General features: G+C 47.4%; 1 protein-coding gene across 1 annotated transcript in view; it reads right to left on the bottom strand.

Moving 5' to 3' along the window:
- The window catches only part of SOS2 (SOS Ras/Rho guanine nucleotide exchange factor 2), a 56,019-nt gene extending 39,147 nt beyond the window's left edge, over positions 1-16,872 (bottom strand). Inside the window, exons 1-2 of the mRNA XM_087746903.1 lie at positions 16,463-16,872; positions 3,389-3,514 (exon numbers count right to left, since the gene is read on the bottom strand). Coding sequence (XP_087603029.1) covers positions 3,389-3,514; positions 16,463-16,549 — 213 coding nt within the window. The 5' untranslated portion in view covers positions 16,550-16,872. The remainder of the gene's footprint in view (positions 1-3,388; positions 3,515-16,462) is intronic.
- Between the last annotated feature and the right edge of the window lie 1,889 nt (positions 16,873-18,761).

The following is an 18,761-nucleotide window of genomic DNA, read 5'->3' as shown; positions in this document are numbered from 1 at the left end:
AATCTCCTAAAGCAACTCCTGCTCTGTGATCTTTTCATCACAAGAGCAGCACGAAACCTCAGCTGAGAGCAGGAGCCCAAAATATAAACATCGGGAAGTACTAAACGGTTTACAGTCTAAATGAAAAAAACAAGTCAGTATTGTTCCTGTTTCATAAAAGCCCAGAGTGTAACTTGTCCTATATCAGATCAAGTTTATGGCAGAAATGAAAAAACAAGTGCAGGATCTTCCAACTAGGAAGAGGGCTGCGATTCACGAAGGCGGCTGGCTATAACACTGTGGAGGCCACAAGCCCACACAGGACCACCTTCCCCGCTGCACAGCCAGTCACAGCGGCTGCAGTTTACAGCCCCCGCTACCAGGGTACGCTGTACGCAATTTCAGGTCACTTTGCTATAGATTCACATTTCAACACCTGCTATAGGAACGGGCGAGATGACCCCCACAGAACAAACTGCTCTGGGCAGCAGCCCCCAGCTGAATGCGCGCACGAGCCCAGTCCTGCTCTCCATGAAGTTCTCCAGGCTCCCCGCTGCAGCCCCCGCGAGCGGGGGAATTAATGCTGTAAGAACGAGCCTAAACTGGACTTGCACGACTGCTGCTTAAGTGACTTCGGAAAACACAGATTTTTTTTTTTTAAAGTTAGATAGCTATCCCATAATGAACACAAAAGGCAAGTGAGGGGTCTTCCAGGATAGTGCCAGGGCTCCGTTCTGTTCTCGGGGGGAGTAGTGATCACCTCCACGACCGTGCCCTTACTCCACCCGGCACTGCCAGGCCGGCACAGCATGCGGTGCGGTGCCATACCCGACCTCTGCTTTGGACCTGTAACCGGGGCCACAACGAGGCCTGGATGGGTGACAACCCTTAGTCACAGAATCACAGAATCGTTAAGGTTGGAAAAGACCCTTAAGATCATCGAGTCCAACCGTTAACCCAGCACTGCCAAGGCCACCACTAAACCACGTCCCTCAGCACCACGTCTAGTCATCTTTTAAATCCCTCCAGGGACGGGGACTCAGCCCCTGCCCTGGGCAGCCTGGGCCAGGGCCTGACAGCCCTTTCGGGGAAGAAGTTTTTCCTAATACCCAACCTAAATCTGCCCTGGCGCAGCTTGAGGCCATTCCCTCTCGTCCCATCGCTTGTTCCCGGGGAGAAGAGACCAACGCCCCTGGCTCCAGCCTCCTTTCACGCAGTTGCAGAGAGCGATGAGGGCTCCCCTCAGCCTCCTCTTCTCCAGGCTGAGCACCCCCAGCTCCCCCAGCCGCTCCTCCCCAGCCTTGTGCTCCAGACCCTTAAAGGAGAGGTTTTAGAGATGAGCTGAATTATGGTCCAAGAAAAATGGAGAAATCCATGTGTGCCTTTGATAAAAAGATTTTTTGCACATGGAAAGATTCCTGCACATATTCTGAAATTCAACAGGAGGCCTGAGGTCTTCTGAGAGGCAGCTTTTAAATATTTGCACATGGCCATTTAACGCTCAACCTCCTGCGTCAGCTGTCTGTGCCAGGTAAACACACGGCGACCTTTCCTCTTGGACAGCAGCCTAAAGCTCCAGGCTGGTTCACCAAAATGAACTTGCCTTGAGATTCTACCAGGAGATCGCCCGCCACACGGACGTAACGTGGCGTCCAGCTGTCCTGAAACTTCACAGCGCGCTTCACCAGTAACACGCCTTTTGCACTCGGTCTTTGCTGGTTGCCAGTGTTTTGCTGGGAACAATTTGATGGGCCTGTTCTATTTATAAAACCTTTATAATCTGGGATTTTAGACCTTGATCTTGCAAATACTTAAGTATAATATTATGCACAAACAGCTCCATTAGCTCCAGGCTGTTATGTAAATATCTTCACGATAAACTTGAGAGATCACAGCATGCATGTTTTCTCTTAACAGCTAAAAAACAGCTGAGGGGCAGAGCCAAAAGCCTTCCTTCGTGGACCTCAGCTGCCTACTGGCAGCACAATCCCACCAACAACCCTTAACACAAACCTGAATTCTACTTTCCCTGCTCTGGAAGAGTCTGAATTTATTGACCTACGGAACACTAACGTTTTGGGGAACCCATTACACTATTTAGACCTAGCTCTGTGTTTTTTAAATTAAACAACTGTTATATTGCCAAGCGCAACAACGTTTTATTATTCACAGCTTTAAAATGCCAGGTATATTTAAAATAGGATACACAGGATTTAGTGTCTGCTGTGATATTCGTAACCCCAATTCAGAGAGTTGCCGGTTATCTCAGAAGGCTGTCATTTGACTGTAATTTGTGGAGCATACACATACCCGATGAAAATTATTAATTCATGTGTACACAGGGTAATTTTATCATCTCGTGACTCAGAAGCAGAAAACTATAGAGCTGGTGTGGAGAATAATCAGTGCTATCTCAAACAGTCTGGTGCGCTGGAGGGCTCGATCAGCTGGGAACTGGAGAAAGAACATGGTATTTCTCAGCTCCGCATCTAAAGTTCAAATCCAGACTCAAGGTAGCAACAATTCGGAGAGCTATTAAGGGACTATTAAGTTTTCCTTTTATTTAGTCACACTATAATCTTCATGCATCAGTATTACAAAATACATTAATCATAAACCAAAATTAATAACTAATGAATTAACTCAATGCTGAATAAAGGGTGATTGCTGCATCTAATAAGAATCTAAAACCCCTCAGGCAATTATTTTGTAAATATACGTTCTTTATTTCCATGACACACACATAGAATATTAGACGAGGACTTCATTTTGTTTTAGGCTGAAAATCCTAGACATATAGATTGGTGTAAAATTAATACTCTACGAAGCTGTAATGGGCCACAGCTACATGAAAGCACTTTCTCCCTCTAGACTGTATACCGAAGCGCACTCCATTAAAGCCCTCATTTTGTAACTGATGACACAAAAGCAGACAGCTGCAATAATACAAGAGCCTCAGTGAGTTCAATAAAGTTCCAGGAACATACAACTCTATTCCCTCAGCTGCACAATCCGGGCCTCACAACAGTAACCTTTCATTCCAATATTTACTTTCCTTCTGTATATTTATGTCGAAGAGTAGGAAAACTTGCAACATCCTTACATTCTTAAGCCCAAGGTGCATTCAAGCAGCAGAAAATCCTTCAAAGTATTCTGCATTTATAAAAATAACGCTGTAAGAAAAAATTCCTACCACTTCCATTCTGCAGCCTTGTATAGGAAAATGAGTTTCCAGTTAAGCTTGCTTTGTGAAATCCGAATGCTATATAATCTTTTAGAAAAGCAGTATTAACAAGCTCCGCTCTTCGGATTCACCTTGCTTTAACTTCAACCTGCACTGCTCAAAATATCCTCATTCCTCTTAGTGATTCCACAAGCAAGCACTCGGTTTTCCAGTGTCGAGTCTTACCTCTACGTCTTGGACAGTCCGTGGCTGAGCAATGCATAGTTTGCTTAGCAGCTGAAGTATCAACTCTTCAATGTAATAGAGGGAATCTTCTTTTGCTGAAAGGTTTGGGTGAACCTGTTGCTGAACCTGTCCAAAAGAATGAAAAGAATTGATTTTTTTTCCCCATTTAAAGCTGTACAGAAGGAAGAATCAGAAAAAAGCAGAGTGCCTCTGTACTGTAGTGCTGCAAATTCATACACTTCCAGTAGTTTCCCACGAGTTTTCCTATGCAGTTAAGGTGGCAATTCCTACTCCTGCAAAATTGGCATCTCTGTTCAATTAAAAACTAAGTGTTTAACCTTTATGGTGGGGAAGAAATTTCAAGCCAAGGCAGATTTCAGTGAAAACAATCACCATGTGTAATTCTGCAGTTACTCATCCACAGAATGAGTAAGCTAGTTATGTTACTAACCTTACTAATGAGTACTGGGTGACTGTGAACAGAGGAGGAACAGGGACCCACCAGAAGGAAAAGACTTAACAAACAAGGACAGCAGGATAAGAGAACTGAGCAGTCTGGCAGGGGACTGAATTAATGCGCTGTTAAAACCTGTGGCAATAAAAAGCCCCGGCCATGACGTTGGAGGAGGGCTCGAACAACTCTTTGAGATACCTCAGAACCAGAAAGTTACCTAGAACGTGAAACGCTGTCTGAGGCACGAGAAAGATGCGAAATACTTGCAACAGAGAGGGAGACCTAAGGAAAAGCATGAGTCAAAATACCAGAGTGTCCAGACTAGGAAATGCGCTGTGAGAAAAGCTGACTTCCACCCCCCTCTAACGCGAGGCAGGATAATGCCTTTTATCTCACTTGACGGAGATTAATCACGGGTTTCGATTCCAAGGCTAAGCTAGACCAGACAACCTGAAACAGGCAACCTCAGCATGTGCCCGCACAAGCTAAAGGGCCACAACTAACTCGCCCTGGTCCGACGTGGATGTTTTCCTACTAAAAATCCCCCAAAACCAAACAACAACCCCACCTTAAAAAAAAAAAAAGCACACAAGAGTTAGTCTATATACTCAGTTTTCCCTGGCAGCCTCTCAATCAGGAAAGCGCTAACTAGATCTTAAACTATAGCCAAAAGATTCGTAAGTAATACAATCCAGGGAAATTCCCTACTCTCCCCATACAAATTATATGTTAATCACCTCAAAAAAGTAATCTTGCATACTAACATTGGCATTCTGTACGTGGTTTCAAACACAAGACAAATGGTTTGGTAGTTTCTCGGGGGAAGACAATAACATCTTTGGGTCAATCCTAATACTCAAATACACGCGCTCCTCCCTCCAAAGACAGCGGGCGAGTCCACAAACACTGGGGGGCTCTGAGGGCTTCCTCCAAATCAAGTAACTAATAATTTCACAGCAGTACCTTGGGGTTTGCAGCCCTGAAGGCTTCTGTAAGTCATGCAACAAGACCAACGAGGAAGCAAGGTGTCTGGCCGGCTTCCTTCCCTGCCGGCCGCAGAGGAAGGTGGGCAGAGCTGCCTGGGAGCCGGAGCCACCGCAAGGAGCCGCTCGCTGCTCCACCTCCTGCTGTGCCAAGGCCTGAAAGAACTGGGGAAACGGGTGTGCTTTGCCCCCACACCTCCACATGAGGAGAGAGGAAGAGCCAGGATGACCAGCAGGTAGGGAGAGAAAGAGAGGACCCGCGGAGGGGACCGCTGGAAGGGGTTGCTGCCGTACACCAACATCCTCGAAGCGGAGACGATGACTTGGGTGGAGAAGCCTACCAACGCACTGCTCAAAGACGGGGGAGCACAGACAGGGACAACGCGTAGCAATGACGGGAATCCGAACGTCTCAGTGGAGTGGGAAGGGGGACACACGCTGAACATGGGAAAACACGCTGGTGCTGACTGTATTGGAACTGATAATGAAGGTATTACACAGTGGCGGTGAAGAGACTGCCAGTCGCGGGGGGTCCTACGCGATACCCAGGGAGAGACGCCCTCCCAGGCAACAACCCGCATTTCTAGGGCTTAATTCTGCACTGGCACCCTTCCTCAAAAAGCCCAGGTAAAGAAACACATTAATACGGCAGTTGTACACCGAGAGAGAAGGGAATGCACATTCTGCTGCTAATCCAGCTGCTCCGTTGTGTTCTAGAGTTTTTGTATAGGTCTTTATGTATCGTTTATGCTTCTGCACCTCAAGCACAAACACTTCTCAGCTTCATACGACTGTTACACTGCTGACGTGTATACAAGATCGTGTACTACTGAAAGAAAGGAAAAAAAAAACCTCAAGAAAATCAAAACCACTCCTTGAAAGCTCTTACTTAAGACTGTAGGTTTTCAACAACAGTCAGTGCGTTTCATGTTCTTCCTGAACACAAGAGTTGAATTCACAAAAGAGTGGAAAACCAGGACGTGTCGAGTTAAGGTCCCGCCACGTCTCTCTTATACGGGCGCTACTACAGCAAAAGCATTAGCTAGCTAACTAGGACATGAGATGAAATGATATTGCCCCCAGAATGAGCCCTTAGTGATGCTCCAGAGAAGTGACGAGAACAGGAGCTGTAAGACAATGAGGAAGGGGAGCTGTGCTCCCTTAGGAGAAGATGGGGAACTCCCGTTTACTGCATCAGATCGCAGCCGTTCTCCTCCTCTCACGAGGGTCACTCGTTTTAAAAAAAGACATCATTGCCACAAAGAAAATGACTTCACTTGTAGCTAACGTCAGTTCACGGGTCTAACAGCTCATGCCGTACTTTCCTCAGCCTTCTCAAGAGCACGCGGATATCTAACAAGGTTGAGGACAAGCAGAGGAGCACGCAGCCCTCTTCAAACACTGGCAGAGAATCTCAGCTTCGTACGACGAGCACAAACATAACTACTGGCGTCAATTTTGCTTTGAAAGGAGCAAAACTGACAACAAAGCCCAACACTTCTTGGTTGAGACAACTCTTCCCAGAGGATTTAGAAATCAGCTTCCATTTGAAACGATACTGCCTGCAGCATCGCAGCAAGGTCCCAGAGGTACTCATGCTCTCCTTGGCTTTAAGTCAAGTTATTTTGATGTAAGTGCCATTACTGAGAAAAAACCATTTCAGAGCAAGACACAGTTTTTCATAGCAAAACAAATAGACAGTTATAAAAGCCGTGCACCGGCTGATCAAATCAGATGACGTTGTATCAAGGAGAGAACACTTAGTCTTTACAGTATCACCTAAACCCGGACTGACAGGACTGGAAAGGCAAGGAAAGACTGGTAAAACACTGAATGTACGGAAAAAAGCAGGAGGAATTATTGAGGACGTGTTTCTTAGGGACGGTGCATTCACGGATTTCAGGTTCAGACTGAAATATTTGAGCACAATTGTATTAGCTGGCATGGAATAATACACCGTAGCTAACACAGGGCTAAATTTTGATCGGACTCGTAACTGCTTCCTTTAAGGGTGAAAAATACTTAAACCCACCATGCGTTGCGCTAAGCAGCAAGAGCTCTGCTGCAAGAACTGGGAGCAGTAGGTATCAGAGAAACCGGATTTTTTTTACCTCTTTTATCTCCGAAACAACCCAAGTGGAGTGCTTGAAGTCACTACGGAGGCAGATTAAGATTAAGAGGGCTAACTATTATTTACTGTGTCATTCCCATAGGATTATTCCTTCACGAGCTGTTCCAAGGAATAGAAATGAAATAACAGGTTTGAGTCCCATAAGCGTGGCATTTAAACACGGCCTTAAGGCCTTTCCGGGGGACATGCTTTTATTTTAGATGGGAGTGCCTAAACTGCTTCTTCCCCTGCTCCTCCTCTTTGCTTCTCCCTACTCTTCCACCCCTCCAACATGTGCATATTTGATGAAAATCCAGCGGCGGCTTCGCAGGGGCGTCTCCTTCCTATGGCTGTAGCCTTCAGCAGATTTGGCAGGGCTCTCTGGGAGCCTGACCGCATCTGCACAAGCAGCGGCTCAAGAGAAGACTGAAAAACCCCTTAAAGGTAAACCGAGATCCTCCCGCTAGCTCCCTCCGAGAGGCAGGTCCCGCAGCACGCCAGAAAAGCTTCTAGAGAAAACAGGCAGCTGCAGAGATGAGGTCAAGCTCAAAATTCCTTCTCAGTGAGATTTCAATAGTCCGTACAGGCCCCTGGGGCGAGGTCTGTTACGACAAGATGAGGATGAAAACTTTTCAAGGAGATAAACAGTATTAGGACTGGAAACAAACTGATCTTATTTTTTAGAACTAATATAAGGGCAAGTTAATTCTGAACCACGGGAGATCAGGCTTGAAGTCTGTATATCAATAATATCTGGACTTGGGGAAATTCAGAAGTCCCGAGTATAAAAGCAACGGTCAAAGGGTTGTATCTGAAACAACAAAAAGCTGAGGAAAAAAATACTAGAGTCAAAACTGCAAGTAACTTTTTTAGTCTGTACTAAGGAGACAAACCAGCAATTTGGCTATGCTGCCTAAATATATTTTTACATAATATGTGCATTTTGGTAGTAAAAACACATTCAGAAAGCTCCAGTTGTTCCACAGTAAGCACATGTGCAAAACAAGAGATTGCTCATTAAAAAGAAAAAAAAACAAAACAAAAACCAGAAAAATCCCAAACCCACGACACACACATCAAGTCTTTAGACAGCATATACCATGACAAACATATAAATTCATATTCCTGAAAGGCTAGACAATAGCCCACTTCTCTACGTATATTCAAAATAACTGCATTTTCAGAGAACAGAATTCCAATATTACCTGAGATTTCAGGTCGTTTCTAATTTAAAAAATGCCACCACAAAATCTGTTAGTGTGATAATATAACATTTCTAAGCTCACTATGCTAACAGGATAGCTTAATAAATTGCTTGTTAAATCTGTAGACTGTTTGCAACAGAAACTACCCATTCTCCTTTTCAGGAGACAAGTAAAACTTCGCAAGACTGTTTGTTTACTTGAGGAGCAGGGCATATAAATTTGGGAGCAAGATAAATAATTAGAACGTGAAAGTTAAATATTTACTGTCACAGGCTGGTTACCCTCTTGCCAACACTTGTCAGTATTTCCACACGCTGTGTTCATGGTGACGAAAATACATCCCTGACACAGCAGCACTAGGCTTGCCCTGTACCCAGATGTCGAGAGCCAGCAAGAAGGAGAAGAAAAAAAAAAAAAAAAGAACCCAACAAATGTCTCTTTTAGCTTGGGTTTTAATTCCTTCTTTTCTCTTCTAAAGATAACGCTGCCCATTAGAAACATAAAACATCCAAAGGCGTTTTTAGTCCCTCATCTGGATGATGCTCCAGAGGAAGAGGTGAACCAGAGGTAGTAATTTAAAGGCCTGTGATGCTCTTATTCAGTGAAAGGTGGCAGCTTCGATATTCCCAATTTTCAAGCATAATTACAGCAGAATTCTTTAGAAAGAACCACAAAGATTTAAATACTTGAAGAGATACCCCAAATAAAAATGCACCGTCAGCTTTTTAAGAATAACTACACTAATTTCTGACTTTATTTCCAGCACAGCAATTTCGAGATGGCCTGTCTTTCTTAAATCAAACTAATAAATGCTGATAGAGAAACAATACAAAGTAGTCTCTTAAGCAAAACAGAACTTAATAAATTATTATTTATCTACATATAACATTTTAGCTTTTTCACTGCAATTCTAAACATTTGATGGATGGATGGCAAAATAGAGCATGCTCGTAACACGGTAACTGAGCTACAAAAAGCATCTCAGGTACAGATCCTCCGTCAGCTGCCTGACGTCCCTCAGAGACTTCAGTGACTGTGTACGGGGGGATTACACCACCACTTCAGTGTAAATATAATTTTTTTCCATCTTTAGCTATTTAACTACTATTCTCCTCTAGTATATTCTAGCTGAGGGGAGGGTAAATTAAAGGAGATTGGCGATGGGTGGTGCAGACAGGGATCTGCATTCTGAAATAGCATCAAAGACGCTCCTAAGATCTACTGGGAAGTCTGCTCGGTGCAGAAAGAAAAACCACATTGATAATGGCATAAGTGCTACTAAGCTGATGCACAGCTGGCTGATAAAATGTAAATCAAACGCAGACCACCACCCCTCCCGTCTCCTTCTGCAATAAGCTGTAGCACATCACGCACCGCGACCGCACGTGGTGGGACGGACGGGCGGACGGCGGCGAGCACAGCAGCCTGGGGCTCCGTCTCTGCCTGCCTCCTAAATCCACCGCAGCGACTCCAGGCTTCTGCTCATGGCCCCAGAGATGGGTTTCCTCAAGGAGCCACCCTACCGTGCCTGCCTCACTTCTGCTGCATCTACTCTCATCTACATTTCATATTTTGTTTCTCACATCTTCACAGTCTCTGCTTTTCTACCCAAACACACAAAAATCTCCGTTTTCCAGTTGACTGTGTCCTTTTATACAGAGTCAAGGAGAAACTAAAGCATGTGTATGTTTATGTGTACACAAACACATATATTTTAATCTTAAAAACAAATGGAAAATTAAGTATTTGGATTTTATCCATCCATATAAAATGCCTTGTTTAAATTGCGATAAACCCTGAAGGAGCTAGGCACAGCCTCTGCCCTGCGATATGGAAGGAAAACACCACGGCCGGTGTGGAGATTGCTGTGTGCACGGCTTACTTGAACGTAAGAGCTTCTAATTCTCCCCCAACCCTCCAACACATCGCTTCCCAGAGCCGCGAGCTGCTCTGGGCTCCGGCCCCAGCACCCGCAGGCTCCCCCTCCCCACGTTTCACATCACACCCTTCCCCAGAAGAACTGCTCGCTCAGGTAGACCGAATTATTCAAAGAGGCCAGTCACTTTTCAATTAGGCCTTCAGAAGACTTAAAAATAAAAATCAATTCATGAGCAGCACAGGCCAGCAGAGTTTGGAGCCGCAGAGTGAGCTTTGAGATTATATTTTAAGTGAACAGATGCGGAAATGCAATAAGCAACAATAAATGACAAAAAGCAAAGATATATACTGCTTAAAAGAAAGGCCAAACCTTAAATTTGGAGACAGTGAAGACTGTCAGAGTCATTTCTTTCTGAACCAGATAGTTGTTGAAATTACATTAAAAAATCAGGGGAAGTGTCAGGAGAATAAAGACACCATAAATATGGGAAAAATGTCCTCGGCACATTTTTTTTACACGACTAATCCGCTGAACCGAAGGAATGGCAGCACGCAGCTCATCTGAAAAGCCTGGCAGAAAGGGAATCGGTGAGGTAATTATAAAAGCAAATAACAGACTCAACAGCTTCTCCGGAGGAGGTTGGATAATGCCTGCACTGTGCAAAGGGGACAAGAGGTGAAACAGCAGGGAGAGGAGACGAAGAATCACTGGAAGGGGTGAGGCGGCTCCAGTGGGAGAGGAGAAGCGCAGGCTGGGCAGCTGCAGAGGGGCAGGGTGGCCACGGCGAGGGGAATAAGGCACAGGAGCCAGGTGAATCACGGCAGCCAGCGGTTCCCTGGGTTTCTTCCTCCTGCGACTAGTCAGCCCCACAAGTCTAAGCCGACGCGAACGCTAATTTCCAGGTCCCATTTGAACAACACAGGTGGGAAGCGTTTCTTCTGCTACTGCTGCCCAGTGAAATGACACTGTTCCTGCTACTTTTTAACGCCTCAGATTTAAAACTACCTTCATGTCATGCCACTGGCTGAGAAAACTCTCCAACTGCCATTTGCCAACTGCAGAGTCCAGCGACGCTACTTAAGCTAAAGAGCGGAACAGCTGGGGGGGGGGGGAAGGCACGAAAAAATAGGATTTAAGTAAAAGGACCAGTCCTTTTGGTTCCAAATGTTATTTATGATCGTGAATATTTATGCAAGAACAAAACAAAAAACCACAACAAACCAGTCTGCTTACTTGTAAGGGACTAAAACCAACCTACAACGATACCCAGCCACTCCTGGGAACACCAAAGGTCGGGAGGAATTAGCCCGTTGTTTGCAGAAGGCTCGGTAGTGTCCGCTTCACGGGGACTTGCTGTTCCTTCCTCACCTCCAGCCGCCTCTCGACTGTGAACACGGTGTTGTGAGGCAACAACCGGATCTGCGCTTCACACCTGCACGGGTCTACGTATTTCACAGGTAATTAAGTATCACCAGCGCTTCCCTTATTTGCCCTTCTCCCAAGCTGAATGCCACCGAGGCACTCGTGTTCGCAGCAACGGCAAATCTGCAAAGGTCCGGCCTTCAGAGCTCTAATAAATGTGTTTATTAGAAGCTAAATGACCTAACAGATTTCAAAACTAAATACCACTAGTATTTTAAAACATCATAACAAGCAACTTTGCAGCTGAAATTATAATGCATTAAATAATAACGCATGCTAATTAAATTAGAATGCGTTAAATAATAATCCATTATAATGACGCTATAATGCATTAAATAATTCTAACCCAAGGGGGCCTGATCCTGCAACGGGAAACGCGCAGGCGAACCGCCCTGACGGAGCAGTGAGAACGGGGCAGCCCCTGCGCCTACCCGAACCGCGCAACCTTACGCAAGAGCTGTGTCGTTATACATTAACTCCCATACGTTTTAGAACATAGAGAAGCACCGAATTAACGTAAACTTCAAAAAACGTCCTCAAAATGGTCTTTTATATTTCTGTATGCGACACTTGCTAAGAATAAACCCTTTAGTCACGCTCTAAAAATTTGATGAGTAGTCCAGAGCAATAGTGGAATTGTTTTAGAAAATGCGGATAGTGCGCAGTGCCATGATTACACCAACACGCGTAGTGCCTGCAGAAATGTGAGTATTAACTGTTTAATGGCCTCTATTTGTAGGTAATGCAGAAAATCAAAACAATAATACCTATGAGATGCTTCTGAATTTAATTTGGAAAGGTCAAAGAGAACAAAGCAACTAAATACACAGTTCTTGTTTACAGAAATATATTTTCATTTGCCAGTGGATTTCTAAGAGCACACACAAATGACAACGCGCGCTAAGGACACACAAGAGCATTTTAGGGCAAAAAAATCCATATATACATGTCCAACAACACATTATGCATTATTTTAAAAAACACACACTAGTTCTACAGGGTCACCTGTTTCATTTTGAAAACTTGTTCCAAGTAATTGAAATACAAGTTTATTCCAGGTAGCAACAGAAGATATTTGGCATTAATAAAGTTTTCAATTACAATTCCCCAAAACTTTTTATACAGTGCCTGTCCAGTACATTAAAACCGGGACCTTCAGCGGGTCGGTGGGAGTTACACACTCAGCTGCTGCCACCGAGATGCATGCGTGATTTTCTTGGGCTCCCCTGTAATCCCAGACCAAGATTAATAGATGTGACATCAAAGCATTGATATCAACCTGGAAAATCAATTCAGTTCTGGAAAGCTTCATCTGGAAGAAAGCTGGCAGTCAACAAGAACGAGCTTTGGCACCGGATCCGTGCTAGGAAACCCGGTTACAAAATTGACATGCCAGCTTTAGAAAGAGGTTTCATAATTTGACATCTTCCCCCACAAAGGCCATGGGGCCAGGAACACCTAAAAACCAAACAAATCAAAACAACCCCAAATAACAAACGCCGGGAGAAATGAAAAAGGGGGAGAGAGCAAACTCCCCAAGGCCACTCCGCGCAGGGTGCCCGTTTCACGGGAGCAGGATCCGGGCCGCCGCAGAGGGGGAGCAGAAGAGCCCCCCGCTCGCAGCCTTGGCTGCCCCGGCCAGCGCCAGCGTTAGCGACGCTGCCGGCACCGACACCCCGAGGACTCAAACCCAACCGGCCCCGCCAACGGGGCGTTTGAAATCCATGTGATTTCTGCTGGAACAGCTGCCTGCACGCTTCGAGAATTATTCAAAGAGACATTGTGATCCCTTAATAACTAAAGTCAGCTCCCAGATTAAAAGCCTTTATAAAGCTTAGACCGTAGATCTGTTTGAAGTGATTTACTTGCTACAAACGGCAGTTCAAGTAACTACAACCTAAGCGAGCAGACAAAAATATTGTTTTCTTCCGATTCATTTACTTTGACAGGAACGAGTTTCATTATACTCACTTCCTACTTATGTCTGCAGCACAGCGACAGAAGAAAGTAAAATGTTCGAGAGTGAGGACATGCTTGTAAATCTGCCAGCGGAAAGAGAGGCAATACATGAAACTGCTTTAAAATTTTCAACTTACTAGATTGCGAGGTGCCAGTGCTAAGGATATGGTGATATAGAATCATAGAATCATTAAGGTTGGAAAAGACCCTTAAGATCATTGAGTCCATATAAATACATAAAAAAAACCCCAAACCTATCTAAAAAAATCTGGTTTAACAATGTCTTACTGTTTAACTTTTTTTCCTAAAAAGACTTGCACTGGTAGATACAATTTAGCACTCTCTACTAATCTTAAAGATGTATGACTGCTTTTAAACGCATAGAGGGTGTTGTTCAATAGACAGACTCTCTTCTTTTTTTCACATGTTAAAGTAAGAACTGATGTATTTTACCATTTTTCCCCACTCATGATTTGTTAAGTGTCAACTGCAGAGAACTAAAAGTAAATGCAAGGGTTTAAAAGTGCTTTGATAAAAAGAAGTGACCTTAAACTTGCTGAATGCATAATGAAGGAGACTGGAGCTCTTCAAAGCACATTATGGACTTAAAATTCAAGAAGCAAGGAAATACCATCTGTTGTTACTGAACTGCGCTGGCTCGTTATCCAGCTCCACATCTTTCTGTATTTTAGAATTAAGATTTCTCACACCTTAACATACACAAGGAAAACCAAAAAGTTTCCTCTTTTTCTACTACCAGTTTCTCTTCTTCAAGAAGCGTTCATTAAAAGGAAAAGCCTTCAAGAATGGGAGATAAAATATCATCTCTGCCCTTGCAGCGTAGGCTACTGTGATGAAAACCCAGCTCAGAAGTCCAAAAAAACTCTATTCCAGGCATTTAGCTAAAAAGTTTCTGAAGCTCAGGCTTTCTTTAACATTTTCATCGCAAAAGCAACCTGCTTGAAAAGATCCTATCTAGACTGGCTGACAAGCGGACTTTTAAACCTCTTCAGAACGAAATTACAAACCACTCGAAAACTACGGTAACATTTTATAAATTCTGAAACCAACACAAAATCCGATGCTTTGGTGCACAGTTTGGATTCAGTGCCGCACTTTTCAGCTCTCTTATAAATAACGGAAATGCTCTCATCTCATTATTGAAGCGAAAATGCAAGATGTAAACAAAACCACCCATAAATTTTCTAAAATCTTCTGGTTTAAATATCTCCAGTGTTCATATTAGGGCATTTGATCTTTTAAAGAATACATTAAAAGTGACAGCGTCTCCCTAACAGCCCGACTGCAATAACTGGAACAATGATACAATTTTGTTTTGACTCACTGACACTGCAGGTTCATAGAAGAAACACACATTACAGTACGATTGCTTCACGCTAAAGGGTGGGTACTGCAGACAAGGAACTTTCCCAGGAAGAAAAAAACCTGTCTATAAGCAACTACCAATTTTTACAAGCAGTCACTGGTATCGAGACTTTATTTCCTCTGGTTTAGAAAGTCTAAGTTCCTGCTCTGTTTCTTTTCACCACAACCAAATGTATAGAGACAGTAAGAATTGGTAGGAGCAGCATTAATCCACCAACTTTTACACGATTTGTATCTTAGAATGATGAAAACACCTTTAAAGTTTTCAAGAAATCTTTTTGGCCAAACTGATATAGCTACACCTCGCGTTCGGGTGGATGCTGGTTTATGCCAACCTCCAGTGACCGGGAAAAGAGCAGCGCGGCATTCTCTAAGCTTCAACAACTATGAGGAGGAGGAGATTCAAGAGGAAAGAGTAGAAAATCCAGGATTCTTCAGACAGGCGATTAGTGGTTTTTCTGCCAGCCACAAGACTACTTAGCTGCCTTCAGCGGCTTTTAATACAAATGACACAGGGACCCAAAACAAATGCAAATCTTTGGGAGAATCGTTGCCCCACACCATCACTAAATCTATTCTTGGGGAAAAAAAAGCCAAACCACCACTGACATGAGTGCCTGCATTACTTGTACCACAGCAGAGCCCAGCACCAGATCCAGGTCGGCAGGCCGTTCTGCGAAGAACTACACCGTGGTCCTCAGCCTCTGCAGTGGTAACAAGCAAATGGCACCCAGCAGAAGCCCACAGCCTCAACGCAACCCGCTCCCCCCGCTACGGGGGTGTCCTGCCTCGGGGTGAGGGGCTGGGGACCACCCTGCTACGCAGAACACGTCACAAGAAGATACATTCCTCTCCCATGACAGGCTAAGCGGTTTCCCACACACTTTATCTCATTTACGCAGCGGGCAGTCGTTTCTTAAGAAAATACAGGCTGCCTTCACCCCGCGGCACGGCTGGTTAATCTCTCGCAGAGATGTAAGGACAGCCCGGTGTTACCAGAGGCAGGGTGAGGGAGGCACCTGGGCCGGGTGGTCAGCAAGGGAGCCGGCCGGGGAAATGGAGGGCCTGCCCGGGGCAGGGCCGCAGGGAAGGGGTGGAAGGCTGCCCTTCCACAGCACAGCTCCCAGGCGAACCAGTTACATTATCGGCGGCCCAATTAAGGCGGCAGGGACGGGTGGAGGGGTGAAGGGGGAGAAGCAGGCGGTGACAGGAGGAGCAGAGCGCCGGGCACAACACACCGTCACCTGGCAGCACCTGCACACAAAGGAGCAGCGAAGGCCGAGGCGGGAGCGGGGGCCCGGGCAGCCCGCTGCGGGGCCCTGCCCGAGCAGGGGGCCGGCGAGAGGAGGGACCCCGCAGGCCCCTTCCAGCCCCTGTCCCGCCGTGCCCGGGCTGCCCGGGGAGGACGGAGGAGGTCCCGCAGGAGCCGGGCAGGGCGCAGGCGAAGGGCCAGGCGCCCCTGCCCTGCCCGGGAAGGCTGCCGGGGGTACCGGTATCTGCACCAGAGCTGCGAGCCGGCCGCAGCCCGTGCGGCGGGACGGGCACCTGCACCCACCGGCGCCGGGAGCCCGGGGAGAGGGGCCCGCGGGCGGGGAAGGGGCGCTGCCGGGGGCCGCAGGGCGGCCTGAGGCGCAGGTGCCGCCCGGCCCCCTCGCCGCCGCCGCCGGCGGACTGACCTTGCGCAGGGCGGGCACGAAGAGCCCCCGCCATTTCGGGCCGTTCTCCTCGCCGAAGAACTCGTACGGCTGCGGCGGCGGCTGCATGGCGCTCGCCGGCGGCTCCTCTGCATCGGGGCCGCCCGCCTCGCCGCTCCCCGCCGGCTACGGCGCCCGGGGCATGGAGGAGGGGGCGCTGAGGGGAAGGAGAAGCCGCCGCCGGCGCTCGTCAGGGCCGGGCCGGGCCGCGCTGGGCTCTCGGCCGCCGCTGTCTCGCTCGTCACCCCCCTGCCCCGGCGGCCATCACATCCGGCGCGGGAGGGGCCGGGCTCCGGGGCCGCTCGCCGTGCGCTGACGGGGCGGCGGGTGAGGCGCCCTGGGCCCCGCTCGCCGCGGCCCGCTACCGTCGCCGCCCTCGGCGCGCATGCGCGGCCGCCGCCATCCTGCCCCCCCCCCGCCCGCCCACTACCGCGGCGCCCCCTGCCGGCCGCGCCGGGAAGGGCCCGCCCCGCAGGGAGCGCCGGCTCCCCGCCCCCGGCCCGCGCCGGGGTTAATTAATTTATCTGGAGTTAATTAACGAATGCGGAGTTGGGCGAAGTTGTGGCACTACGCTACGACCCTGCTCGTTGCAGCGCCATGCTGGAACGCCGCCCTCCCACAGCGTCTCCTTCTCCTGCGTGCGGGGCTGCCCAGGCCGCAGCAGCGCCCCTGCCCCCGCGGGCTCCCTCCGCCGGGCCGGACACGGCCTCCCCCCGCGGGAGGGCCCCGCCGGAGCCACCCTCCCGGGAGAAGGCGGCAGCTGCGGAGCAGCTCGGTACCCTGCCAGCAGCAGCCTCCCAGCCCCGAGGCCGTTCCGCTCCCTCCCCAGCAGCGGTTTCCCTCCCTGCCCCGCCGAGCGCCGGCTGCCACCGCTCCCCCCAACAACCGCTCCAGCCAAACTTTCCCCCCTTTCCCTTCCGACGGCGTTGTATTCAAACCTCACGCCTTATACAACCCCCCCGCTTCGCAGACAAGTCTTGAAAGGGAGTGGATAAACTAAATCAGAAAAAAAAAAAAAAAAAAAAAAGGGCCTCTCTGCCGGCAAGAGCGTGATCCTTTGTTATGACACATTTCCCGGAGGAGACGGGCGCTTGTAGGGGCAGTGACAGCTCCTTCTGCTCTGTGGTCTCAACCTTCCTGCCCATCAGAGCAGCCTGGGAGGCTTCCGACGAACTATTTATTTCTGTAGGAAGACACTTGTTCCTCAAACCCAAACTGTGAGCAAAGAGAAAAAGGAAATGCCGAGTGCAACGTCGGGGGAACCGCGGCGAGACCCAGAAAGCTGCAGTTCGGGGAGCCGGGATGCCTGGCCTGGAAGCAGATGTTCCAGCTTGGCCGAGCCCCTCACCGGGCTCTTTATTCCCACCCCCGCAGCCCCAAAAGGCCGGTGTCCTTCAGGATGCGACATTCCTCTGCTCTCCAGCCAGCCTGAACCGCCCCGAGGTGTGGCGGCGGTGACCGGACACAGGGAAGTGCCCTGAAGGAGCTCGTTTTCCCACGAGCAGCCATCCAGTAAGCCGTGACATGCGGCGCTACATCATTCCTTTGCAGCGTTTTGAAAAAGATCCAATATGCCGTACTCTTCCCAGAGTTTAGGGCTGACCTTACGGGACGCTTTGAGGGAATAAACTGTGTTTGTCCAAAACTGTCCTAATGCATTTCTTCAGAATTTCAGGAATTACCATTCCACATGCCGTTACAGGTCCAGATCAGGCTTCGCACTAGTTCTGTCCACTGCACGCATACCTGTGCGAGAAAAAGCTGCGAAGTGGGATAAGCGTAGATAAAACACAGGTACTTTAGGAAGACAAGTTTGGTCATGTGTCCTCCCCCCTAAGTAAAGTAATTCCTATTATATAGAGCTATATGCTGCCTAACTCAGAATTAGCAAATAGCAGTGAAACTTTTCCGTGAGTCAGGAGAAATACACAGACCTTCCAGCAATTAAAAACCACCACGCTATTTTAATCATCATAGAGAAAGGCACAGTTATTAAGCCATCCAAGTGCATCAGACCCTTTCAGAAAATACACATTTCCACGCTTCGTGGCAACAAGATTTACGTATGAAACGCCATTGCTGTAATTCTCTGAAGTGATTCCTTTAAAAAAGGTTTATAACTTTAAAAATATAAATATTTCACAGAATGCTACATAAAGATTCATCATTTAAAAGCTTCAGTTAAACTCTGCCCCAAAGTAATCACTTCCCGAGAATAAAAAGCACAGCAGGCCGCACAGTTAAATGTGCTGACTTCAGATTCAGCAGAGCAGATGACTGC

Source organism: Nipponia nippon, unplaced genomic scaffold (assembly GCF_047370975.1).
Source record: "Nipponia nippon isolate SJK-2023a ecotype South Korea unplaced genomic scaffold, ASM4737097v1 scaffold_11, whole genome shotgun sequence".
NCBI lineage: Eukaryota > Metazoa > Chordata > Aves > Pelecaniformes > Threskiornithidae > Nipponia > Nipponia nippon.
This window is presented reverse-complemented; position numbering and strand designations above follow the sequence as displayed.